General features: G+C 40.4%; 2 protein-coding genes and 1 long non-coding RNA gene across 9 annotated transcripts in view; 1 reads left to right on the top strand and 2 right to left on the bottom strand.

The window, feature by feature from the left end:
- LOC134144874 (uncharacterized) overlaps positions 1-10,700 on the bottom strand; it is a 46,455-nt gene extending 35,755 nt beyond the window's left edge. Inside the window, exon 1 of the long non-coding RNA XR_009959501.1 lies at positions 10,666-10,700. This is a non-coding gene — a long non-coding RNA (uncharacterized LOC134144874). The remainder of the gene's footprint in view (positions 1-10,665) is intronic.
- An 858-nt stretch (positions 10,701-11,558) lies between these two features.
- Positions 11,559-19,317, top strand: SKIC8 (SKI8 subunit of superkiller complex). 2 transcript variants are annotated; one of them, XM_062583840.1, is made up of 11 exons: positions 11,559-11,602; positions 11,768-11,811; positions 11,906-11,933; positions 13,325-13,430; positions 14,328-14,500; positions 15,357-15,505; positions 15,864-15,957; positions 16,693-16,786; positions 17,482-17,574; positions 18,219-18,297; positions 19,027-19,317. In XM_062583840.1, exons 2-11 carry the CDS (start codon positions 11,800-11,802, stop codon positions 19,114-19,116), a joined length of 918 nt encoding a protein of 305 aa, XP_062439824.1. In that variant the 5' UTR covers positions 11,559-11,602; positions 11,768-11,799; the 3' UTR covers positions 19,117-19,317. The 2 variants fall into 2 exon arrangements, with proteins under 2 accessions (XP_062439824.1, XP_062439826.1); XM_062583842.1 differs by having other exon boundaries at positions 11,571-11,624.
- Positions 19,318-20,176: 859 nt separating this feature from the next.
- DNAJA4 (DnaJ heat shock protein family (Hsp40) member A4) lies at positions 20,177-25,894 on the bottom strand. Of its 6 annotated transcripts, XM_062583475.1 has the most exons (8): positions 25,791-25,894; positions 25,548-25,684; positions 23,743-23,923; positions 22,714-22,818; positions 21,742-21,969; positions 21,431-21,661; positions 20,870-20,970; positions 20,177-20,784 (listed from the first exon to the last, which is right to left on the bottom strand). In XM_062583475.1, the coding sequence occupies exons 2-8, from the start codon at positions 25,677-25,679 to the stop codon at positions 20,566-20,568; spliced, it is 1,197 nt and encodes a 398-aa protein (XP_062439459.1). In that variant the 5' UTR covers positions 25,680-25,684; positions 25,791-25,894; the 3' UTR covers positions 20,177-20,565. The 6 variants fall into 6 exon arrangements, with proteins under 6 accessions (XP_062439459.1, XP_062439462.1, XP_062439460.1 ...); XM_062583478.1 differs by lacking the exons at positions 23,743-23,923; positions 25,791-25,894 and having other exon boundaries at positions 25,548-25,630; XM_062583476.1 differs by lacking the exons at positions 25,548-25,684; positions 25,791-25,894 and having other exon boundaries at positions 23,616-23,795.
- Positions 25,895-26,789: the final 895 nt, after the last annotated feature.

The following is a 26,789-nucleotide window of genomic DNA, read 5'->3' as shown; positions in this document are numbered from 1 at the left end:
CCTGCCTCTGAAAGCGCTCTAAAAAGCAAATGGTGCAGAACAGTAGTTCTCATTATACCTCAGCTTATTTAATTATGTTAGTTATCCCTAACTTTTTTACTCTAGTTATTACAAAACAAGAGTTGATGGAGGTTACTGCACTCAAGGCATTTATCCACTGGCATCTATTTACTTTGTAATGCATGTTAACATGTTGATACATCCGTTCTTGTTACTTTACTATTTCAGAGGATACTGATTTTGAAACTAGTCCAATGATTTCATCTGGAGATTATCTTTTGTATAATAATAGCTCAGAACAGATTTCCCTACCTGGTTGTATGCCATCTCTCAAGTATGCCCATTGAAACCAAATAGGCTATCCAAGAATAATATACTATTGCATGTGAAATAGAGAAGCAAACTGCAGCCCACAATTGCTATCATTATTACTGCAGAACCTATTACACTTAGTGACAGACAATAAGATGGCCAGAGCTCTTAGCTACGAACGGTCTTGAGAGCAAAGACAAGTAGCTTACATTTAACGTGATAAAGAAAGGAGGCCAAGTGAGACTGCGCAGATGAGTCAGGAGAATAGTTACTGCAACAGCATTCTGGAGAGAGCTATCTGAGCCCTCAAGGCAGGGTACTCCTAAGAATATTGTAACAGCAGAGACTCAGGACCCAGAATGAAAATTGTAACACTGTGGCTATCATACGGTAGAGATGTTATGATTATAAACACAGATCTCTAGAGACAGGTGCTGTGTAATAATGTAGAAATGGGGCAAGTCAAAAGTGAAGCCCAAGTCTGAGAAAGAGACTTGAGTAACACACTGAACAACACTTTCCTCAGTGATTGGGAAATAATACCAAAAAGTGTGTATATGGCAGAAGGAAGGGGGCAGGGTATAGAGGAGACAACAAGCTCTTTTTAGCTAGGTTGAACTTCAGCCAACTGTGAGGTCTTCATGAAGAAAGGTAGACCTAGAAGATATTAGAGCACAGTGATTCCAAATGAAATTGCATGAGGAAATGACATTATTCAGAAATAACGCAAAATTAGTGAGAATGAGAGAAGAAGGATTTACTACAGCAAATATATTTTTATAATTATAAACTATTACTCTTTTTACAAGGTCAGTTCTACCTGCAAATAGAACTGAACTACAGCTATATGCAGGATATATTTTCTTTGAAACAACAAGGAGTCAGAAACGCCAAAGTGACAGTTGCTTCTACCACACACACAGAGATGAATTCTTTTCTCTGGTCCTCAGCAGAGAAATATGCAGCTGTCTGCCAGGATGGAGTCCTTGGGTTAGTGCTGAACTCTCAAGTTTGTTCTTCCTTCTGTAGCTCCGCTATATGTTTAGAGCTTAATTTTCTGCAAAGCTTGTCCTTGTGATGTAGATCTTTTTATACTCCATATGAATTAATTATCACACATAAAGTAATAGGGATCTTTTACAGCATGCAACTGGAAGTGAATTTTGCATTTCTGGGCTTCTGATACTTGTGTTTATAATCATAACAATTTTGTAAGGAAAGATGCACCTACATCCCCAAATATTATGCCTACAGCATTAAATTATCTAGGCTCATTATTTTTCTATTTGAATGAGCTGCAAATATATTAACATTCTGAACACCTTAACACCTTATCAGAGACAAATATGTCTCTGATCATAACTCATTATGCAGTGTATGTGCCAGAATATGGAACACAGATCTTGTTTTCATCAGAGGTGGGGACTATATCAACTCCTAAAAGAAAGGTAATAACTGTTCTTGCAACGATTTGGCCATGATGTCAAAAAGATTTGTTGTCTTGACTGGACTTCCTTAAAGCAGGACCATCTAGCAAACCCTAGGATTTCCCACCTTGTTTTTTAGGCAATTACCTAAAAGGGTGCTGGTGGAGACTCTAGAAAGAGGGGTGATCAGGATCCCCAGCCATGATGCATGAAGCAGCATCAATTCATGAAAAGCAAGCCGCAGCAATGTAATGGGTATCTCAGATTTCCCCGCCCATCTTTCCCTACGCTTACAGACTGCCTTCCAGATCTGCTCTACCAAACAAAACATAGCCCAATTAGGTTTTCAGTAGTTTGCTGAAAAGTCGGTCACTGAAGCACTTGAAAGGATCTGAGACTATGTTTTCCGAGAGATTTCAATCCTTCAAGGGCAGAGCCTCTCTTTGCTGCTTCCCACTTCCCTCTTGGAAACACAAACACTTGGGGAACTGTCACATTTGATTTTGTTACCATGCTCTAATGTACTGTGACTTAAAAGCGACCCAATTCATATTTAAAAAAAAATAACAGCAACAACAACAGTTCAGGCAGACAACAATGCAAAGACAGGAAAGCAAAGGAGATTTCCTTTACTCAACGAGACAAGATTTTCTTTAAGGAGCTAAGCACTATAAAATTCTCACAGTCAAGTTCACTCTGTTAACAATAGGATATTATCCATTTGCTTTAGGAGGAATCTAGGTCCCAAATTCAAGATATTGCTTACTGAAGACAATCCAAACCCTTTTGCTTTCAATCAATCTCTCTAAGGCAAAACCTCCACTGGCACCTATGACTGTCGATCAGCATCATTTTAAATTAGCACCTTATCATCAGTTGCTATAACAAATTTCAATTAACAATGTAATGAATACAGAAACTCCATATCTCTGCAAGAAAGGAGTGGTTCTTGCTACCAGGGATAATTCAGAGAAACTTTCTGTGATTTACATAGAAGTCTTTTACAGGGCACTGCCCTGAGGAAAAAGAGCCAGACAGGTTCATCACTCTTCCAGTTATGGGATCGGGAGGAAGCTGATTAGATTCTAGCTATCCAGGACTGAAAGCTCCAAAGTCTGTCAGACTGCAGCTCACATTGCTAAGCCTCCTTTAGCTTTTGTGCATTACTCTCCCAGCAAATGCTTTCTCTTGGGCATTACTCAGTTCCTCAGAAGCCAAAACCTGGCACAGGAGGCAGTTTACAGAAACAAGATATGACAGGTCCTTGATTCTTACACTAGAAATCTGTCATTTGTTTTTCTTCACATTGTAAATTATTCCAATTCTAAACACATGTTGGAAAAGCTGCTTTTCAAAATCTAAAACTGCTGCAGAGGATCATGTGCCAACATTCAGACCACCCAGCTATCAAGCCGAATTTCCCATTCTCTCTTCTGATCCTTGATAGAGCACCTTTTATACTGAAAAGTGACACTTGTCAGAGTGGGCCTCCAAAGCCCTAGTATCTTCTGCCAAAATGCATGGAGACTCCACTAGGAGCATCCCCAATTCAGGAACTGAAAAATCTGGCCTAGCTAAAACATCAGACTTTGAAGCAATCTCCTTAAAAATTCTTCAGGCTTTGAACAACCACTTTCACTAAGAAGATGGGAGATGGCTTTTATTACCTTCAGCTCTTGTCATTAAGGCTCAGAGTGAGCAAAATACTTAAGCATCGTACTTCAAAATGCTTTTACTTCAGTGCTTATGTACTTTGCTCATGCCTAAATTCTCTGCTGAATCAGGACCTGAGCACACCTGTATGTACTTGCTCAATTTGTGCAAAAAAAGCAAAATAAACCCCTCTACCTTTTGGGCATTCTTATAAAATGTCCATTTATAATGGCAAACCAAAAAGGATCACTTCTGTCTCTGCTCTTATTCAGTACTGAGCTACTGAGTCAAAACTGTAGCTCTCTGCTTTCTAAGACTGTTCATGTGGGCAAGAACTAGGCCTATATTTGTCTATTTGCACTAGACTAGTCAATGCTGTGCTGACCAATACACAAACATTTTTTCTACAACCTTGTTTGGTGTAAAAATTTCTACAATACATCTTTTACTGTAAAACTACCAGTTACAGAGGTGTACCACTCCCATACTCTATTGCTTGATTTTCCCCAGTTATATCCAGTGACGTAAGTCAAACCTGAAACATCCCAGACATTTATATGGTGACTGTAGCATGTCAAACACTAAGCTGCTAAATCCTTGCCAGGAACCAACATCCAAATCAAGACCAGTAAATGAGATCTACTGCTTTACTGTACTTCACTAAATTTCATGGTATACTGCAAGGGCCTTAAAGCTCGCTCTTCGTGCCTGACCTCAGAAGTTTCTGGGTCAGCGGGCGCTGGTTTTCATGCAGGATCAGCTCTGGCCTGATCGTTCTGACAACCTGCTCTTTGGTCTCCCCAGGTGTCATTACAGAAACGGTGTGCATGATTTCCCTCCATTAGGAAGCATCAAGAGCTGTAGCTAACTGTGTCACAAATGCAAGTACAGCTCAGTAGAGCTGCATAAACTCATCATTCTCTCTTTCAGATAAATGCAGAAGGCACTGCTTCCTGTGCAGTGCACAAGCCACTTCACTAACACTTGCCAAACATCATGTGATGAACACATTTAAGGGCTCCTCACCATTAGTCTCCTCTAAATCTACTCTTCAAATAGCAAATGCAATAGGGCCAAGATATCACAGGGGAAATGGCACAATTAGCATTTTCAGTCCACCATTCTCTGCAAGAAAGCCTTTCCTCAGGAGTTTTCCAGCAGTTTTGTTAACTTCTAAGTCCCATTCAGGAGGAACACTAACATTTTAGAGCGCATTTCCAAGGTATCAGACTTCAAGAGTATGTTATCCAAAGTTCAGGGTTCCTGGCATCATCTCACAAATTAATTCAAATGTTACAATTCCTAAAGGATAGATTTTCCAACCAGGGAAAATTCAGAAAACTGAAGCTTGCCTGGGGATCAGTGAGTCCAAACTTCAGTGCACTGATCTGTGCTGTTGGCAACAATACTCCAGTAACAGCGGTTGATCTGAAGTTCACAGAAAAAAAAAAGGAGACTTTAACCTCTGCCTTTTTGTTTCTGTATCTCATCTAGAAAGCTTGGGACCGGGATGATGATGACCTCATGTACAACATCTATGATTTCCTCACAGCATGCTTCTGCTTATCTCACCAACACATCACTAACCACAGGTTGTCCAAACAGGCAAAAATATCACTTCATTAGAAGTCGGGAATTTTTTTTGTCGTATGCAACACACATCATTGGTATAATGTCAAATGTGAGTAAAACAGTCATTATGGGAAATCACAACAGCAGGGGAAAGTGCATAGCATGTAATATGAGGTATTTGTGGAAGTGATTCAAGCGCTTGAACACATGCTCAGGACCTGGTAAAATCAATGAGAGGTAAGCATAAGCTTTTGCTGTGCAGGAATAGTATGTTGAATCACCACTGTAAAATGGGCTTCCACAGCCAGCAAACGATACAAGATTTAACAAACTTATTGTATGATTTGATTCAAGCATCTCATCCAGAGGTAGCTGAACGTAGTATCTGATATGCCAAGCTTAGCTCTCCTCCCTCTGACTTCCATGGAAGCCAGAACACGCAGAGAGAGCTCTGGCATTTATCCTCCAGCACAGCTCTCCATGTAAGATTAATCCTGTCAATTTGATTCACAAGGATTTGTGAGCCAGATAAGCAAGCTGAAGAAGAATAAGCCCTTCTCACAAGGAGACAAGGACACCAAAGAGGTTGGCCAACAAAGTCATCAAAGCAAACAGCATGAATGAGACAGTGTTGATGGAGACAGAAGTGGCATTGAAGGCTGCAATAACAAAGCAAGGCAGTGACATGAAGATAAGTGGCAAAGCAATTGGCTGGTTGACCCAAATGTGTGTCCATATAGGTGGCATGCTAGCAACCCATACAAATGGATACTAGGCATTGAAGCATTCAACTGTCTATTTATGTAAATATACTCTAGATGGTGACACAAAAATACATAGGAACAAACACTCACTAAATACATCTAGAGGCTTCTAATAGGGTCTGTGCTAATTATTACAAACTTTCTTTGCACCTGCTGCCAATGAATGAAGGGTACTAACTGAGTTTCCTCACTATTCATTCTCAAAAGCTAAAGATTCCATACCATCAGGTCAGTTGCTGGTCATCTACTCTAGCAAAAAAAAAATAGGCTAAAAGCCAATTTAAGCAGCTAACCAGTTTGTCACTTTATAAAGAGAATCCCTAGGTAGCATAAAACTAGTAATACACTTATACTGGGGCAAACAACATATCCAGAAACTGGAACCATTTTGCCTTCATTCTACCATTGCTGGATTGTGAGCAGCTTGGTCAGGCAGACAGTGTCCTACAGTAGCTGGAGGAAACTCTTTCCCTTCTCCCTGTCCCCCAATCCAGTGTCCCGTTCAAACATTTGTCTGCAGAGATCAGAAAAAAGGATGTTTTCTCTTGTCTTCCTTGCCATTATCTATCATAACTTCACATGACCCATATGCAAGCAAAAGAACTAACATTCTCGGTAAAAAAAGTGCAAGATCCATGGTGCCTTTGTTCTCTACCATTTTGAGAACAGCATCCTACTTTGTACTTGTGTTGACTGCAGGCATTCACTGACACTTATGAATTAACTAGTATTTGGGTGATGTTTGACATAGAAAAGCCTACCAATACGTACGTGTTGGAGCATGCACATGTGAGAAACTACAGAATCAGACATGGATACCAAACTATAAAGGGCACAATCAGGCCTAGAATAGTTGCTTAGAATATGTGATCATTATTTGGTTGCCTGAGCAAACTAGAGTTTAGTTGAGAACTAAACAGTTTACTATTAACTGAGTATCAACGCTGTTTTCCTACAACTCAAATATTACAGGACTTCAGTTTAGGTGTGTAAGGTCATAAACAAGGTTGTCATCGATTCTCATATAAATCTGGAAACATAACAGCAAAAGATGTATATAAATTTTGGTAAAAGATATAAGATTCATCATACTGAGAGAAAAGTTTTACTATTAGTTTTGATGTATGAGTCGAAACTTTGTGCCTTCTAAAAGCAAGTCCCAACCACATGCATGACATTTTAAAGTGCCTTATTCCAATCCCAGCAAATGATCACCAGATTTTTTTTATCGTACTTGCATTCTAGGTTCATAAGAAAGCCTAAGAAACTCTCTCTGACCCACCTCTACCCACATAAAAAGAGAAGCTGCAAGAGATAACAAAATCCACAATAAAAAAATAATAATTCTGATTAAATGAAGCAAGTAACTGAGAGAAAAGAAGAACTGAAATCTTTCTTCAAGGAGAAAGAGAAGACAGGATGAAAACAATGCCTGGGTTCAGTCATCGCCAACCACAGACCAACTGTTAGAAAGTCTCTCACAAAGAAGAACAATGTCCTTTGCTTTGTTTTGATTCCTTCCAAAGCCATTGTGCTCTGAAAGACTCCTCTTGATCTATAAACGCCATAAACAGAAGATTAAAAGGCCTGTAACTATGTCTGACTATTTTGGCTTCTCTGAAGGCTGTGGTGGGGATGGGTGTGGAGGTTGCTTCCATGGAGGAGGGAGCCTAGTTTTTAGGATGTATTTGTTAAATTAAGTGTTCTATTTTCTTCTTTTCTTTGGAGAAGAAGCTGTTCCTTCACTCCAGTCTTGATGCCCACTTCATCCATTCTGATGGAAAAGGCTCTCCAAGCCAACCTTTCCTCTAACCAGCACCCCACAAAGACACCTTGGAGTGGACCTGCAGAGTGCCAGAAAAAGCTTTATTCTTGCAAGTGCTAGGTATTATTTTTATTCCCATTAGGCTCAGTTTCTGGCAGTTTTGATTTTTTTTTTCCATTTCTGTCCGTCTCAAGAATTTCTCACTGCCTGTTAAGTGAATACATAGAAAGAAATGCTTGCTTCCTGCCTAGAGAAGCAATTCAATATTTAAGTGTAAGCTTAAAGCAATGCCAATGAAATATCCCACTGAATTAGAGCATAGCCCAAGAGGCTGAGAAACGGGTTCCATTCCTGGATCTGCCACTGACTAAACTGGTCACCTTTCCTCCTTAAGCTTCAGATTTCATCCATCTGTGAAGTGGGATGATGATCCTTCCTTAACTCACAGGGCAAGTATGTGTCATTAATATTTGGACCTGGTTTCAGATTCTTGAAGAACAGCTTTTCTATTATATCATTTTCCTGTTTCGGACAGCACTTGGACTAAAGATGTGAGAACAGTTCTAATTCTATACCCTATGAAGTCTGTGATGGCTGGGTGTTGTGCTGTCACCTGAAATACGCAGTGCTTTTAGTCTTTACAGTGGATGTTGTGAAAAATAAGACAAGAGATTGCTTCAAAACAAAAGCCTTAATTTGAACCTCTGTGAACTTCAGAAAAGTTTATATTTGATTCTACATCCAAATTTGTCTGCTTGGGAGCATTGAGGGCAAACCTTTCAGTGTAAGAGCCTATGAAATTGAATGGAAAAGGAAGAAAGGGCAAAACTGTAAATGAAAGAGACAAAAAAAAATGCGACAAATAGGAACAAAGAGAAGCAGAAAGATCAAGCATGTATGCGAGCAACTGGATTCATTTCAGAAGTGGAACTGTATTAGGCTCTGGTTTTCCGAGGCGCTTGCTTTTGTCTCTACTACAAATATGATACAAATATGATACAGTGCTGATGTGCATTATACATGCTTAAACACTTTCAGAGAAAGCACACATGTTCTCTCTACAACTCTCTTCCAGGAACTCGATGAAGGGGACGGATACTCCTGAAATGAATGAGAAAATAGCACAATCGTCATTCCAATTCATTCCCAGGATCACAGTCCCTTAACAGTTTCCTAGGGGCACTAGGAAATGCATCAGGCAGTCGCATCAGGTAGCTTCAGCAGAGGATCTTTCCTGACACAACTGTTCAGAGTCTCTGACCAGAGAAGGGCTCACAATGATTAATGTCTCACTGTGAAGGCCAAGCCTTTGCTACCAGAGAGGTGGTGATTATCTTGATGCTGCTGCCCCACAATGGCAGGTGGTATAAATCCACACACTGACACCAAGCTCAGTATTCAGGAACCCTGTTATTGCAGCACCTGCATGTGCTACAGTTTCTGTGACAGAAACTGTACACAGACCCTGAAGATAGAAAATCAAACCTGAAATTAATAGACCAGCCCTGAAAGGGCCCTACCACTGAATCCAGCTCAGTCTCTGCAGTTATAGCCACGTCATAGTCTCTTTCCTTAATTGACCATGTTGTTCCATCCTGCTGACCACAGGATCATGTGTACATGTCTTCTCTGTACATATACCCACTTCTACATACACCACAATTTCAAATTATGCTGTCATTTTCTTCAAATCCAGCTAGCAGATTATTAGTTAGTATGGAGGAGAGAAAGAAGTTGACATGTCTGACAACATTTGAATGCTGTCATGTTCACTTAACTGCAGGGCTGAAGCTCCTAATTATTTAGCTATACTGTTTAATGGAAGCCTCGGGTGTCTTCAAGACCTTAGTAAATCAAGGCTTTTGCTTATGCTTTGCATTTGCTTCTGAGACAGGCTGAACAGATGCTGAATTGCGAATGCTGATTCTAAATTGTGATTGCAAAGGCTGGGTACAAGAGCAGTTATCCTATTATTTTGTTTGCTCTCTATTTGCCCTCCGCAACTGAGCTCTTGGCTGGGGGTGGCCTTTTGTGATGTTTGTGTGTCACAGCAAAGAAAAGTCTTGACCTAGATCACTTCTATATGCTACCACAATATCAATGTGATTGCAATACTTTCAAATACATCAGGTTTTTCTCTTATAACATCATTTTTTAAACCGACATTGAAACACATGCACATTCATAAAGTATTATTCTGATTAGAGTTGAAATATCCATACAGATACAAAGAATGCAGTGCTCCAGAACAAGGACAGACACACAGAAACATGCTCTCAATAACCATTTCAAGGAGACAGTTTATCTACAAATCAAACACACGGCATGCTTTGCTCCAGAGCATCCTCTTTGACGCACTAAAGCAGCATCTAACCAGCTTTTATTCTAACAAAAGCTTTTCACTTGTCATAAAAGATGTAGGAAATAACCCACAAGCTCACCCTGCATGTTGAGGAGAACAGTAAAAACTTCTTTCCATGAAGAGCTAAGGTGTCCTGTGTGCAAAGCAAATACCAGTGTATGGGAAAACTCTGCATGATGTGAAAATTCTGGAAGGATTAGAAGCACTTGTGACTCTCCAAGATTCTATTACAATTCTGCGTGCACAATTGCAAAATTGAATCCTGGCAATTTGAGCAAAAGGTGAAAGTAGTATATTTTAACTAGAGATTTAAGAGGAATTATTTGTAGGAGAATTCTGGTAAGAAACAAAAATACAATCAATTCTCTAACTTTTGTAATAATGCTTACCTATCATCACTGGGCAGAAAATGAGCATTTTTGAGATTCAGTATATTAAAGCTGTATGCCCTAAAAGCCTCTCAAAGCTCAATCTAAATAATCAGAGAACCACGGATTCTGTAATTACACACAAGAGTTTTGCCCAGATTTACATTCTTTACTGCAGCATTGCATTAAGACACATTCAGAATTCCTGGGATTTTGTTACTTCGTTTACTCAGACAAACTCTATTGATTCCAATGATCTTTGTGTACACATAAAGACTGATTAAAAGCTGTGAAAGGCCACTGATCTTTAATTTAATTAATTTAGTAAATCTGATTTGTTTTTCCAAGCTTCAATTCTGAAAATTTTTCCAGTTCTAACTCAAGCAGAGGAAGTGAATGCAACTTGGAAAAACTAAGCTTCCTAGAAAAAAAAAAGTCATACCTTTTTTTTTAAATAGATGATTAGTAGGGAACTTCCCTGTCACTCCAGTGAAGTTAAAGAAGCCTTCAGTGCTCTGGCTGGAGAAAAGGGCAGTAACTCTCAGCTTCCACTGCAACTCCCGGGGTCCTTGGGAGTCAGGTGCTGATAGAGAAAGCGACCCAAGAGCCGAGGGTGAGAGGTGGCTTCAGCGCTCAACCTTCCCTGCCTGGTCGCCATTCCTTGTCTGCACCTTTGCCAAGAGGCCAGGTGCGGTTTTCAGTCAGTACCCGCTGAGGTGGCAGACAGAAATGCCTTCCTGAGTCCTTCAGCTTTTCTGCAGTTTAAATTATTTCTGCCATCACGACATCAATGGGTATTATCATTATTTGATAACCAAAGGATGCTAACTCTCTTTGGGCAGCTACAGCTGCCGTGACTAGTCCTTTGCCCCGAGGAGCTCACCGTCTGCGAGGAAGGTCTGGGAACAGACACAGCCGGGCACAAGCAGCTGAACGTGGCGCCGCTGGCAGCCCGGCTCTCCCTGACGCGCCCTGAGGAGAGCAGCGGGGACGCGGCAGCCTGGCCGTGAGGGCCTGCCGCCGCCCCAGGGCTTGCGGGGCTTGCGGGGGCAGCCAGCCCCGGGCGCTAACGCGGCTGCCTCCGCCGCAGGAGCCGCCGTCGCTGGCGGCGGAGCGGGGGCGGCGCGCGCGGGAGCGGGGCGCATGCTGCCGCCGCGGCCGTTAGGACCGTTACGGCCGATGGGACCGTTAAGACCGTTAGGGCGGAGGGAGCCTCCTTCGCCACACGGCGGCGGTAGGGAGCGCTGCGCGGCGGGCGCCCTCTCTATGGTCGCGGCGGAGAGACGGGCGGGGGAGTGAGGCGCTCTTGCCGTGCTCTCGGTGGTAGGAGCCGTCATCACGGCGCGACGGCGGAGAGGAGAGCGTCGCGGCCGGGACGGGTGGGCCGCCGGCGCGGGGAGGGTGAGGGGCGGCGGCGGGCCGGGGGCGCGGCGGGCGGCACAGCGCGGCGCGGCGCGGCGCGGCGGGCAGCTCTCGCGGTGCGAGCGCGGCTGGGTTTTTCCTTCAGGCCTTCTTTCTGAGCCTGCTGAGTGTTCTCCTTCCAGGGCGTTCCCGTTCGGGCTGATTCCGTGGCAACATGACCACACAGGTAGATAAAAATGTCGCGATGTTGGTTAAGCCAAACACCAGTGCGATGAGTTTTAGGCTGCTCGTGCATAATACTAATTATTTTTTCTTTCCAGTACGGTATTCTCTTCAAGCAAGAACAAGGTGAGAAGACACATGTTGTAAATAATCCTGGCTTCCTTGGCTGATGTAAAATGACAGTGGGGTATATTTATGACACCTCCCGGGTTACGTTTCTGTTAAGTGTGAATAACTTAAGAATACTTATACTGTTTTTCAATAATAACCTTGGGGAAGAGGTTCTCACTTCACATGTTTTGAAACAATGAAATGGGTGACAAGGCTCCCAGAGCACCCGTAGGCCCAAAGAGCAAGGGGTTTATTGCCAATACTGTAATTTGCAATTTTACCATTACCAAAACCAAGTGACCTTTTTGGAGATTAGATTCTCACATATATCTAAATTGGTTTTTTTTTTTCCTTGGGGAAAAGTCAGGTTCAGTCTAGGTATTGTGACTAGGGTAATGTATTCTTGCTGTTACACATGTTCTGGACTTAAGTGCAAAAGCTGCATGCTTTTCTGACTGGTAAGTCCAGTGCTGATACTCTAAAGCTTTCATCCTTAAAGGATATAACTATAGTTGCAGTGCAGGTGTTTGTGCTAGCAATGTTAAGATGGTAAAAATGCACAAATGGCTAACTTCCTAATATAATTTGAATTTTGTGCTCTTAATCTTCTCTTTTTCTGGGGACAAGGGTGGTGCTTTTTAATGAAGAACTTCAAGATGTGATAGAGCTTCCTGTTGGGATTAAATACCATAAAAACATGAGCTTTAAAAGTATTTAAGTCTATCATGCAGGATGATTCTGGTGTCCTCATCAGCTACTTCATTGTACTTCATTTGCCTAATGGCCACTGAACTGCTTATAGACACTTGCAGCTACTTAACAAGACAGCATATGAAATAGTAGTGTAGAGCAGCTGTAAGAGAGAGAATAAGATAATAGTATGGGTAAGAGATTAATCAATATGAGTAATAGCTGCAAGTTAGCCTATATTGAAGTTTGCTTTATTTACGGTATGAGGAAATAAAATGATCAGAAAATGTTTAAGATTACAAGACGGAAATGAGTTGGGGCCTGCCATAGCCTGGCTTAGTTGTAAACTAGACAGTGGAGATGCAGTACAGTTGGTTAGTTGTTACTTTGTTAATTAGGTTAAAATACAGATTCTTGTATCAGACTGATAATAAAAAAGGTTTCTGCATTAGAATGGTGTTTCTTGGGATTTCTATGCTCATTTGGAGGTTTCCATTTGCAGAATATTGCTACTGTATGTGCTTAGCAATTCTAGTCACAGACTCTGTATGTCTTTGCTTTAGGCCTACAGCTCTGTCATGTCGAGGTATCATTGTTCTATCTGCTGTGAATATTACATATACCTTCTACCTGTAGCAAGAAGTAAAAACTGGTTATTATCTCTCATCAAAAGAAACTACCTAAGTTTTAACTTTGATGTTTACGCTCTCTTTTAGCTCACGATGATGCCATCTGGTCAGTTGCCTGGGGAAAGAATAAAAAAGATGGTTCTGAAACGGTGATCTCTGGTTCTTTGGATGACCTAGTGAAAGTCTGGAAGTGGTAAGTGCAGTGTTCAGTATCAAACAGATAAACCAGTTTTAACCCTTGGAAATAGTCAATATTGGAGATACAGCAGTCTTGATTTTCCACAGTCCACAAGGATATCAGCAGTTATGTACTGGGAAAAGGGCAGCGTGGCACACAGCTGCACTCTTGAGCAAGCTTGTTTCCACTAACACATGCTTTCTGTTGGAGTGGCCACTCTGATGTGCTTTAATTTTCGAGGAACACAATCTGTTTTGAAAATACATAAGAAATCTTACATGTCTTTTGGCCATAGAATGGCACAACTTGATGTGTTTCTAAGTCAAAGAATTAGATATGCAAGTTCTTATAAGACTGTTAATATGTTGAGGTCATGTGTACTTTAAAAGGAATAGTGAAAATAGTGTAAACAGCAAATGTGACCCTTTTTTTTTTTTTTTTTTTACTAGAGATCCTCATACAAGTAACACTAAAGTGCACTGTTGCAAAGAAATTGTTCTCTCTCTTCGTGGAAGAAATATTAAACATGTAGTTCACTTTAAGTACATGGGTAGCTATGTTGTGATGCCATAAAAACGTTAGTTGTATTTTGTGCTTTGCTGGCAAATTAAGTTTGTTATGCAAGTATCCATTACTGCTTTGTAATGGAGATTCATTGGGACTGCTCACAGACTTAAAATGAACCACATGATTTGTGGAAATATAATAAACAATTGATTTGTTGTTTAATTTTCTGAAGTGCACAGAGCAATTTGTGCATAGCTATCTTCACTTTTCTTGGCTACTTAAATTCTTCTCTTGCTGAGCAAAATGGAGAATTGCAGGTTACCCTGCTTGTTTTGTCTGAGTTTGGAGGTAGGTGAAGAACCCCCAGCTATTTCTAACTAGGCTTTTATTTCCCTTCATCAAAAGGAATGATGAAAAATTGGACCTGCAATGGACTTTAGAGGGTCACCAGCTGGGTGTGGTATCTGTGGATATCAGCCATACAGGTTCCATTGCAGCATCCAGCTCCCTAGATGCCCATATTCGCCTTTGGGATTTAGAAACTGGCAAACAGATCAAGTCAATAGATGCTGGTCCTGGTAAGATACCTGTGTTAAGCTGTCTCTATGTAACAAATACACCCCAATTATATCCTGTATTGTATTTACTATTGAGGGTAAGTGTATGAGATGACTAGGACTTTTTTTAATATTGTAATCCTTATCTCGAGTTTGTAATATTAATGTTGGTAATTTTATCCACTAAAGTTAAAGTAGTATCAGCCACTTTTACATCTGTTTGTTTGCACTATTTGCACATTCTTTGATACACTTATATTTACATTTTCCTAGATATATAAAGCAGAACTGAAACCAGCTTGCTGTTACAGATGTATTGATATAATGATATTTTAAAAAATGTCTCAAACACATACTTGGATAGATTTACAAAGAAAGTCTGAGTTTGCTAATTCTTTCTGACTGTATCTGTGCTGATCTAGAACCATGTTTGCAATGCTCATTTATGTAGTACATGCAAGCATGAGGGAGCAAGTCAAAATAAAGTGAAACTGAAGTGATCAGCATTGCATCCTCCAAGCTGGAATTCAGCGCCTAAAATCTTACTCGGAATACTTCATTGGTCCACTGACAATCCTAAACTTTAAGAACAGTTTTTCAGTCTTCTAGGTAACTAATACTAAGCATATAGGAAAAATCTGTAAATTACGTAGTGCTAGATAAATCCGTTACACTACTATTTTTTTTTTGGTAATAAAATTGCAGGGCATGTTGATCCATGTTGCAGCCCTGTATCTGCATGTTCCTCCTGCATCTTTTGTGCTTTACTAGCTGTTAATGTTGCCTTACATGCATAAACAGATACATACAGAACTACCATTATTGGCTGAGGGCTAGAAAAAATACTCAACTAATTGAATTTTTCTTTTTAATATAGTTGATGCTTGGTCTCTCGCTTTTTCACCTGATTCCCAGTACCTTGCAACAGGAAGTCATGTGGGAAAAGTGAATATTTTTGGTGTTGAAACTGGAAAAAAAGAATATTCTCTGGACACAAGAGGAAAGTTCATCCTTAGCATTGCATATGTAAGGAGCGCAACTGATGGTCTCTTACATGGAATTGCTGTTGTTGCAATATACTGTAAATCATTTTTTTTTCTTCCCATTCATCAGTCTGTCTCTACATGCTTTGACAGTTGCAGGTTCAGACTGCATGGCATTCCCCAGTGAATATATGGGAAATATACTTTCACCTTGCCTATTTACATATTGTGAATAAGCCAACTTAAGTCTACAGGATTTTTGGAGCCCAAGTATCTTACATAGATCACATTTGTGAAGATTTGCCAAGAAAGTGTGTGTGTGTCTGTGTGTGGGGTGGTACCTACCATAAATCATAAATTCAAACAGTTGCTAAATTTGTATTTGGTGTGTTTTATTACAGAGTCCAGATGGAAAATATTTAGCCAGTGGAGCAATAGATGGCATTATCAATATTTTTGATATTGCAACTGGAAAACTTCTGCACACGCTAGAAGGTAACGGTTTGCATATTTGCAATAATCAAGTTCTGACTTCATTTCAGAACAAAATTAAAGTGTATAACCTAAGTCAGAATAAGATGTAACAGCCAGGGCATAAATGAGTTGATGTTTCTATCCATTAGACAAAATAATGCTGCTGTTAGAGCATGCTAAGTAAATAATTGAATTTTGTCTAATGGATAGAAACATGTGTGCTGCCGCATCTTTTTTTTTTCTTTTTTTTTTCATTGTGGTATCAGATTTTTAGGAACTTACTTCTGTTACTAGAAGAGAACTAACGTCTTATGTTGTAAAAGACTTGCCTTTTTCTAACAGATAAGCATGCTTTTAATGTTTATGCAGTTTCTCTCCAGTCCTGTAATGTAATTAAAAGACCCCTGCAACTTAAAATGAAATCATACTAGAAAATACGATTATCATATTAGAAAGCACTACGATGCCAGAAAATTGTCATGTATTTCCCTACATGAGTTCTAATTGGGACACACAGTTGAAAAAACAGGATACTCTTGTGCTGCAGTCAACATGCCTTAGCATCAGAAGTCCAAGGTTACTGTAAGTTTGGGTTGTACATTGTGTGAAGAAGCCTGTAGGGGCACAGAGAAAAAGACTCTTTTAGCTATAAGATTGCTTTCTTTCAACAGGGATTGTAATCTTGATGCAACTCTTTAGCACTGTCATTAGTAATAGAAATGGCTGTTCTGAGCCCTATATACTTTTGATTTTCAGGTCATGCGATGCCTATTCGTTCACTGACGTTTTCTCCAGATTCTCAGTTACTAGTAACTGCTTCAGATGACGGCTATATCAAAATCTACGATGTGTAAGTTGTCATTTTGCAAGACACATTGACAGGGAAACTAACTATTCAGAGAGGCTGTTATTGTAACAAACCTATCAAAACTGCTCCCTGTAACTTCCTTCAGCTTTCATAGTTCTATCTAATAAATCATCTTAGTTTAAATGATAAAACATGAAATCCTATAGATCTTTTTAACATGCATATGTGTCTTAACAGCCTTAACTTGAAAACTGATGACTTTCCTCATAACTGGCTCTGTAGGCAACAGGAAAATTATTTTGTGTACTTGCCCTGAGTGTTTCTGTTTACCCATCTTAAACATCAGTTACATACTTGAGAAATGTTTTTGTTCACAACCTGTTTCTCTTGCACTGTGCCGAAACGCAGAGGACCAAGAGGGGGAAAAGGCACTGCTTCAGTGATCTTCTCCCTCTCTCAAATCTGCACTACTGTCCCTTCTTCTTGAAAGTCTTCAGGTTAAACTGCTTTGTGCATCTCTTTAGTCATCTCTTTTAAACTATTTGAAGTAGAAAGATAGAATCTACTGCAAAAACACCAATCAGCTTGGATGAACAAACGTCCAGAAGTCACCTTCTGTGACCTTCCAATCATTCTTGACTACTGTTTATTTCTGTTATTTTTTTCCCTGGCATTCACAAACAAAATGTTAACATTAAAACTCTGTTTTATAACAAACTTTTTCTTCCCCCCCACAGACAACATGCAAACTTGGCTGGCACATTAAGTGGTCATGGATCTTGGGTGTTAAATGTAGCATTTTGTCCTGATGATACCCATTTTGTTTCCAGGTACTGAGGATTTTAACTTCTTTGTTTACACAAACTTAAAAAAGAAATCTAATTTCTTCTTTATAATGGGAGATGGGTAAGTAAATGTGTATAAATTGTGATGGGATCTGTAACAGAATAGCATATATTGCACTAGGCTAACAGACAAAAGCCAATCTGTGATACAATTTTAAGTGAATAGTGTTTTATAGTGTAAGTCATCCCACTGCAGTGTAGTTCCTACAAGTGAAGGACATCTTAACCTACGGGAAGGGTAATCTTGATTCTTAAGAATCTGAAAAAGTGCTGTTAATTTAACAAATACAAACTAATATATTAGTATATGTGAATCTAGAAAAACTTTACTGTTAACTCCTAAAATAGCACAGGCAGTTGGGGGACCTACTATATGTAACAGGAGGACTCACATCAGAGATTTTTTTTGGCTAGAACTGGAGTCCCTCATTTATTTTCATGTTGCAGATACTGAAATAGTAAATGTATTGCAAGTGTAACTAGAACCTAGTTAGAGATGCACTCCTTTGCTGCTTTATCCCTGTATTTGGTAAGTGAAAGAAGGTCTCCTGTATGCTGTGTGGGATCTTTAACCTCTGAACTGTATTTTATCTATTAATTTAGATATTGATCAATATTTTTTTTTTCAGTTCATCTGATAAAAGTGTAAAAGTTTGGGATGCTGGAACAAGGACCTGTGTTCACACTTTCTTTGACCATCAAGATCAGGTATACCAGCAACTTAAAACTGTTATCACTTAGTGTGAAAACTTGTTCAATTATGCACATTTGTGCTTAAAATTTGTGCTATAGCTTTGGGGTTGGATTTCAGCTTGCTACATTAACATCCTAGAAATTGTTAGTAATTAATAGGCACTTAATATTGAATTAATATTCCTAGAGTGCATGTTGATTTCCTCCAAGTAGTCCATTTCTACAGGTCCAAACCTGTTAAGTTTTATTCTTTAAATATCTGCACTGCCCTATTTTATTTTTGCTGAATGGTAGTAACCTTTGAGGAAAGAGGAAATTACCAATAATATAAATGTAATGCAGACATGTTAATTGCTTTCTGAATTTTGTGTGTTAAACAGTCTTGTTCTATATACATATATTTTAATGGACTGGAGGAAAAGACAGGGTGGGTAAGAGTGAAAATGGTTGATATATGGCATCCTGGGCAAGTTCACTTCAGATGATGTAATCTAAGGATATGCTATTGAAGTGGAATGCACAAACTTATCTGGTATCTAGATGGCAGTGTTCTACTGCAGTTCCTCAATCTCATCTGCTGTTTAAGCAGGAGCCTTTAATCTGGAGCCAATTGTAATAGTGTAATTTAAAGTAATCCCCTCTCTTCTGCCTGTTGCTGTTAGTAAGATTTACATGCTATAAAAACATACTGCTTTTTCTTCTCAGTATCTCTCCTTCATAACCTTTTGCCTATTCTATTTGCAGGTTTGGGGAGTGAAATACAATGGAAGTGGTTCCAAGATTGTATCTGTTGGAGATGACCAAGAAATCCATATTTATGACTGTCCAGTTTAAACAGCTTCAGACCTTTTGGTTAAAGTTTGTGGCAGTCATTTTTATGTTACTGTTTATAAATGTTATTTTTTAATATGATAAAAGCATCTAAGTAATGCTGATCTGAATTCTGAACTGAAAATCAGTTATGTTTATACATAGTCTTGGTTTTGTTTGGCATGAGATAAAGCTTTTTCTAAATAAAATTATGGATGCAAGGAACTTCTGTTTAAGCTTTGGAAAAGTGTTATTTTTGGAAGTATGTACTCATGGGTAAAGTAACTGCTCAGTTAAGTCTACCACTACTATTTCTCCCCTGACTTATATAAATAGACTTGAGTTGGAAATTGTTGAGCAAGTCTAACAGAAGATTAGTTTAGGAAGAGTGAGTGAGACCATCTGTATGCACTGGAAGTGATAGCACTCACTCATCCTGATGGCAGGAATAGGTCATTTAAGTTGAACACCTGTTCTAGCAATTGTATGGTAACATTGCTCATTAATCATGCTTTTTTAAAGTCTGAAGGTGACTAGCTGGCTTCCCTTGCAAGAGGCAGGGGGAAGCTGTTTTCAACTATGCCTTAGTATAGGAGACATAAAAGGAAAGACTCTAGTACAGTTATTCTAATACAGTGTGGTACAGCATGTCCTGTAGTACAGCTGCACAGTCTGTTATACTATTATAATTAAGGCCCGAATACAAAACTTCCAAGAGGGAGAAAAGTTTTTAACAAAAGGACAAATACAGAGTAATACCTCAAGTAAAATTTGAGCCTTTCAGAAACTATGTATGTAATTTAAGAGTAGGCAAGTACTGTAGTGTAAGTAAGATATTTAAGTTGTGCATGTAAAGAACTGAACTATTAACTGAAGGAATGCTACTCTAGTACAATGGAAGAGGGGAAGATGAAGGGTGTAACTAAGCAAATAATGGAGCATGACAAAGTTCTTTTTTTGGAGAACAAAATAGTGAAGATACGCTTTTAACATTGAATGTGGAAGACAAGAAGTCTAAACTTAGAGGAACTAGACAATTTCTGCTAGCTCAATGTCGTTCTAGGGACAATAAGGAAGCATGATAAAATGTGAAGAATGCAGTTTATTTTAAGTCATTTCTGCCCTCTTTTATTCTATGAAATTAATTTTCCAGTATGAAAATATTTACATAAGACACTCCACTTAGCCTTTATGAATATTGCAAGTCTTATATAAATAGCATAGGTGAAATAAATTGAGAACCTTTACAGCAAAGGAAGATGAGATCCAACTGAGTTGATTCTCAACTGTGTAACATTTGCTTTTATATATATAGACTACAAGAACACAATATAAATTAGTTACAAAAAAAGTGATACTGACAGCGCAGCAACTCAATTTGCTGAACACAAAACCCACAAGCACTGGCTATTACAGCCATGCAGTTTTCATTGTGAAAATTTACATTTTAGATGACATACATTCCACCTTGCTTTAAGATGTTTGACACTGCACTCCTGTTCTCGGACCCTCGTCGTCTTCTTCATATGCTTCTCCCCCACTGTTACGATAGGTTTGCTCACTTGGATCAAAGTCTTCCAGGTCTACTTGGTCCATGTCATCTGTTATCATTACATCTTCTCGTGGAGGAAGAAGAGCCTCCAACAGACAGAGTTTCTCCCTTGGAAGCCAAAAATGTTCTGGGAACTGGACCTACAATGATTTTTTTCCAAAATGAATAGGTACTCTTTATGATAGGAGATTCCCTTTGCTACGGAAGGGCAAAAAATCAACTTACCAAAAACTGTATGATTAGACTGCCTTTGTCCAGTGGAGACTTGTAGATAGGCATCCCTTCATTGTGGATGCACTTCAAGTCACCATGTTTTATCACTTCACCTAGACACAGATAAGAACTTTAAGTAATTTTAAGTGACAAATGTTTTATAACCATGAAGATTTAAAGGCAGTGTTCCTACAGCATCTAAATCATCCCACTTATGATTTAAGTTTGCTCTACTGTAAAACTAGTTTCTTTTCAGCCTGAAGGCTATGCTAATTAATGATCTAGTACAGCTTAAGCTTCTGTCATCACTCCACCAACTGAGGTAGGTTTATTAAGATCTACATGATGCTTTATGTACGTAAAGCTCACATGCTTTAGCTGCACGTTTGCCAGCTTAAGCTGTAACTCTGCATGTAAAATGTTTCAGGAGTGACAAGAATGACAAAGCCAACTGAATTAACTGACTTTAAGCACAGTTTGAATTTGCTGCATTAACAGGTTAAAGGAAAGTGTCCAGGCACAATGTAACAACAGGTAAACAATCTGCAGAGCATCAGAACTCAGAAGACCTACCTGGTCTAGATGTCACTACAAGGACTCTGTTATCAAGAGTTTCAATGGTCTTTTTGAAGCCACATAAAGCCTCTGAAAGTTGAATTCTCATTTTTGTAATTAAGTCATGCCCTCGCCTCTGAAAGACACTGTGATCCTTCTGATCAAGTACAATTATAACATCACCAGGCTCCAAATCAGGCTCCTGATCACCTTCTCCATGAAATACTATCTTCTGACCATCTTTCATACCTGAAAAGAAAAAGAAATCTTATTTTCTGTAGAACTATTAGACTACTAATATAGACACAGAGCAAGCATACAGCTCTTACCTTTTTCAACATGCACTTCTATAATCTTTTTCTCTCTCACAACCTTACAGCCATTGCAGGTGTCACACCTGTCCTTTGGATTTATTCTTTCACCTTGGCCTTTGCATTCTGGACACACAGTTTGTATTTGCTGCACCATACCAGGTCCAATCTGCTGAACTATAACTTGCATTCCTCTTCCTTTACACACAGGGCACTTTTCTACAGCCCCTTTCTTTCCACCATAACCTTCAACAAACAAAAGAAAAGTTAAATCTGATCTCAAGTCCCAGGGGTGGGGGAGAACAAAGCAGAAGCATTTGTTCAGCAATAATCAGGCCAGAACTCCTCAAAAAGCCACAGTTCTGAGCTTCAAGAGAAGCTCTGGGGTGGCTTTTACAGAAATTGTTGTACATTTCCAATGCAACTGGAATTCAGTCGCTACCACAAAACAGGCCCTACAATTTAGAGAGTTTCTACAGGTGAAAAATAACTTTAGTTTTTAAGCTTATGCACTATTTGCTTCTCCTACCCCTACCCAGTCCATCTCGGTTTTCAAGGAACTACCAACCTCCTGACTTGACTTTTTCAAAAGCTGTATGTTACCATTAACACTTTGAAAAGAATGTGCTCACTAAAAATTTAATAGTTGTAAAATAAGTTGCATAATGCAAAGCAAGACTTCTTCCCACAGCAAATCAAATAGAAGGCTTTAACAAAACAGCTGTTGTTAAACCTTCAAATTAAGACACTCTTAATTAAGGTGCCCTTAATTATCAATCCTCCCAGGAAGTTCAAGTCTGTTATTAAAATAGCTTTGCATTATGACGTTAAGAAGAAATACCTTATTTTCAGGTAAGTATTGGCAAAAAGCAGCCCAAAGGATAAGAAGATACTCCGACAGACATTCAGAAAGCCAGTCTCCTCTCGCTACTCCATACCTAGATGTATATTTATGGGGTGAAGAGTATTTGAGACCACTAGTTATTTTACCTTCACATTTTGAACAAATTACATTCTTTTGCAGTGCCAGCTTCCTTGTGATACCATTATATAAGTCTTCAAGAGACACACCTAACTGGTGCACAACATTCTTGCCTTAAAGAGGAAAAAAAAAGAAATTAATTCTGGTTCAGCTATCATGAGGACTAATGTTTATTTGAAAGTTACTACACTTGTTCATACATGCACAGTCTCACTGAAGAAATGTAAAGGTCATTCCAAACTTTGAGAAGAGCTCAGCCCCTTAAAAGCATGTGCAGTTCCATCACCTTCCATAGAGCTGCACCCACTAATGTCCGAACATAAAGTTTAGCTGTAATTAAGCAAAGCATCATTAAAGCCACCTGAGCCATCCTTCTGGCCCACATTTTATAAGCTTAACTGAAATAGCAAATTGCAAGGACACTACCAGCTTCAGTTCTAGTCAATTTAGAAGTTGCTATTACACCTACCTATATATTTCCATGCCAATTTATAGCATGACTTTGAAGGATTTCACAGCAATTTACCACTTTCTCTTTTAATAAAGATGGAAGATTGATAAAGAAATCATTGTGCTTTTGGCAGCACTTTGTACTTTCACATTTTTACATGGTAATTACTCCCAAATATCTTCATGAGATGTGACATTACTCAAGTTGATGGTGTCCTTTGAAGCAAGTTGCCCAAAGCATACGAGCAAGTGAGGCACAGATCTGGAAAGAAACTTAAACATGTCTAGTTCAACAGCTCTACCTATCTCTTGACCAATAGCCTTCCCCCTCCCTTCCAGATTACCCATACTGATTTTAACAAAAAAACAAACAGAAGAGCTATTCATAAAGATTGCTATGACTACGTAATGTTATTTTATTAGAATCTTATTACTATAACAACTAAAAATAATAGCTTACTTGATCTATTGTTGCAACTAGTAATATCCACACTATGTGCACTTAGCAGAACAGCAGTACCATAGCACATGTGTTTTATGCTTAAGTGCATGGTTAGAGTTTCTAGAACTTGTTTAGAACTGTGTACCTCTTCTCTCTCTATTCATTCGGCCTCCACCACCAAAGAACATGTCAAAGATGTCCATGGGTGAAGAGAAGCTGCCGCCACTCAGGCCTCCTTCTTTAATAGCCTGCTCCCCACCCTGGTCATAGAGGTCCCTTTTCTTTGGGTCCGACAGAACTTCATATGCCTGGGATATGAGTTTAAACTAAAAAGAAAAAAGAAGCTCTGAACAACTATGACCAAGAGGAAAAATAACCCTCTCATATGCAACTGAATCTTCAGATTAAACTGCTACAAGATTTTCTTGTAGCATTTGTCCTTCTCTTTTTCCAAAAGGAAACTCCCTAAACAAATACGTAATAGACTAATAAATATACTTTTGTCCAGAAGGATCACCCCTTTTCTCCCTCCCCCTACCCACACATTGTAAGTGAACCAAGCTCAGACTCATGTCTAACTTACAAGCATATGCAAGCTATAGCTCTTTGATCATTGTGTTAGTTGCAGCCATTACACAGCTCTAACAAGTCCCTTCAGGAAGGGATACAGTACTACTCCTGAAGTCTTGGGGGTCCCCAGATGCTGACTGGCCACAGTAGAACTAGTCATTCTAGGGCTACACAGGATCCTTCATAGCAGCTCAGCTGCTATATCCAGCTAGAACTAGAAGAAGATTTAACCTTAAGTGACCAGATACTAGTGTTGACTATTATCACAAATGGAAATATTAAAATACAATTGAAATATCAGCTTTATCCAAAAGTTTACATTTCTTTTAATAGCTATTAGGGATTTTCTCCTATTACTAAAATTAGTAATTCCATTTTTGAATGCGAATTGGTCATGACTGGGAAAACTGGCAATTAAGCCAAAAATGAAAGCTGCAAAGGTTACTTTATACTATGTTACTATTTAACAAGCTTGAATCTTGTAAATTAGTCTACGAGAAACAAACGCTATGTTTCTGCTCCTACATTAAAGAATTTTCAGAGAAGTTACTAGATAAAGGAGCCCATCATTCAACTTTTGATTCATTTTCTCTAGCTCTCCAATTATGGTGCTCCTTTATTCGACTGGGCAAGGTGTGGAGGCAAATGGCTCTTCTAATCACGTGCAAGGTTTTTTTTCACTGTGAACAATTCGCCCACAAACTGCCCAACGGTTTTCTCTGGACTGTTGCTCTGTACATCCGCATTACCCATTTCCCTAAAAAGCTTCATCCTGTTCAGGAGCACAGCTCCACGCAGCACATCCCCACCATGCACAGCAGCACCAGCAGCTGGCTCCAGCATTGACCTTCACAGCATCTGATACAGCATGAGGGCCATCAGGGCACTGGTAATCATTTCACCTTTGCCTGTTTAACAAGCATCATTCCTAAGAATTAATGCCCATTAGTAACTATAAGCGATGAAGAGGCCAGTAGAAGCTGCGTTCAGGAAAAAGGAACTAACGCATCCACTTCTCCTCCAGGCCGTCGGGCCCTGCTGCCGCGGCTGAGGCACCAGGCCTGTGCCAAGCCCAGGCTCGGAGGAGCTGAATCCTCGCTCGCTCACACCGCGCTGCGGTAAGCGCATCCCACCCCCCCGGGCACAAGGCAGAACTAACAAAATAGAAGCTCCTTCCTCGGCGAGCGCGGCCCAGGTGCGGACGAGACCGGCCTCTTCCCGCCCCCCCGGCGCGCCCCGCCCCGCCCGCAGCCGGGCGCCGGCTCCCGCCCGCTCCGGGAGCAGCCGCCCATCTTGAGGCGCGGGGCCCGCTCGGCGCCAGCGGGTGCCGCCGGGCCCGCCGCCGCCCGCCGCCTCGCCCGGGCGCGGCGCGGCGCCTACCCGCTCGCCCTCGCTGGGGTTCTTGTCGGGGTGGTACTTGAGCGCCAGCTTGCGGTAGGCGCGCTTGATCTCCTCCGAGGAGGCGCTGGGCTTCACCTGCAGGATGTCGTAGTACCCGGTCTCCTTCACCATGGTGCCTGCGGGAGGACGGCACCGCGTTACCGGCCGCCGCGGGGCCCCGGCTCGCCGCCCGCCCGCCCCCCCCCCCCCCCCCGCCGCTGCGGCGGCGCGCGCCCCCCTTACCGGCGCGGCCGCGCGCTCCCGCCGCGCTGCTCGCTCGGAAATGGGCCGCGCCCCGCCTCTGCCGCGGCCTTTATACCGGCTCCGGCCGAAGCTTCTGGAATGACGCCGCCCTACGTCACCGCTCTGGAACGGTCTAGAATTCCCGCGCGTGACGTCAGCGCCGGCAAGCGGCGGGGGGGGGGGCGGGGCCTCGCGGCGCTGCCGGTGGAGGAGGCGCCGCCGCGGGGGCGGCTCGCGCCGGCCGCCGGCGCTGCCTCGGCCGCGCGTCCCTGTCAGGCACCGCGGCCTGGCGCCGCCAGCCTCCTTCCTGCCTGGTGTGGGAGCCGAGGGAAGGCTCGTTTCAATAGGAAAAGACAAAAAGAACCAGTGCAGAATATCGCGGCTGAAAAATGCGATATACAGAAAATCTATGAAGTAAGAACAGGCTTTTTTCAAATTTTAGACTAGTAGAAATGCTTGTAAGCTTTTTTAATTCAAGGGAAAAAAATGATTTTTGCCACCCAAGTTACAGCAGAACTAGAAAGTTAAAAAGACCATTAAAAAAAAAAAAAAAATTGATCCCTAATGTGGACTCCTATGAATGCAAAATTCTTAAAATTTGAAGATCAAGAGACAAAATAATGATTTCTTACTGTATTTCAAATAAATATTATCAGAAGCCCTAATTCACGCAATCTGATCTTTATGTACTGCTATCCTTTATGTACTTAAGCTTATGTTAGGTTTGTAGACTTGCCAAAGGGGAGCAAATCCACAGAAAAAAACAAAATATCAATGAAACGAACAGTTCATACTCTAAAAAAGTGTAGGTAGGTACAATTTTTTGCAAGCATAACTATCAGCAAAATACATAAATATTTTGCAATTATGAAATTACATTGACAAGGAAATGTAGAGGTTGTTTTGTATAAGATAATGCTAGAATGTAACTTGTTAATTTATAGATTTAGAAGCATGTACTTTCTTGAGGAAATATCAGTTTATTCTATTGATGGTCTT

The sequence above is a fragment of the Rhea pennata genome, chromosome 10, assembly GCF_028389875.1.
Source record: "Rhea pennata isolate bPtePen1 chromosome 10, bPtePen1.pri, whole genome shotgun sequence".
NCBI lineage: Eukaryota > Metazoa > Chordata > Aves > Rheiformes > Rheidae > Rhea > Rhea pennata.
Note: the sequence above shows the minus strand (reverse complement) of the source record. Positions and strands in the feature narration are given on the sequence as shown.

What these genes read in the sequence shown, in the direction of transcription:
- DNAJA4 (XM_062583475.1), bottom strand. Translation starts at nt 25,679, where the DNA reads ATGGTGAAGGAGACCGGGTACTACGACATCCTGCAGGTGAAGCCCAGC. An exon ending in ACCCCAGCGAGGGCGAGCGG is followed by an intron (nt 23,924 to 25,547) that starts GTAGGCGCCGCG and finishes TTTTCTTTTTAG; the next exon opens with TTTAAACTCATATCCCAGGC. An exon ending in TGTAGTGACATCTAGACCAG is followed by an intron (nt 20,971 to 21,430) that starts GTAGGTCTTCTG and finishes ATCTGTGTCTAG; the next exon opens with GTGAAGTGATAAAACATGGT.
- SKIC8 (XM_062583840.1), top strand. An exon ending in CTAGTGAAAGTCTGGAAGTG is followed by an intron (nt 13,431 to 14,327) that starts GTAAGTGCAGTG and finishes CTTCATCAAAAG; the next exon opens with GAATGATGAAAAATTGGACC. An exon ending in TCTTTGACCATCAAGATCAG is followed by an intron (nt 18,298 to 19,026) that starts GTATACCAGCAA and finishes TTCTATTTGCAG; the next exon opens with GTTTGGGGAGTGAAATACAA.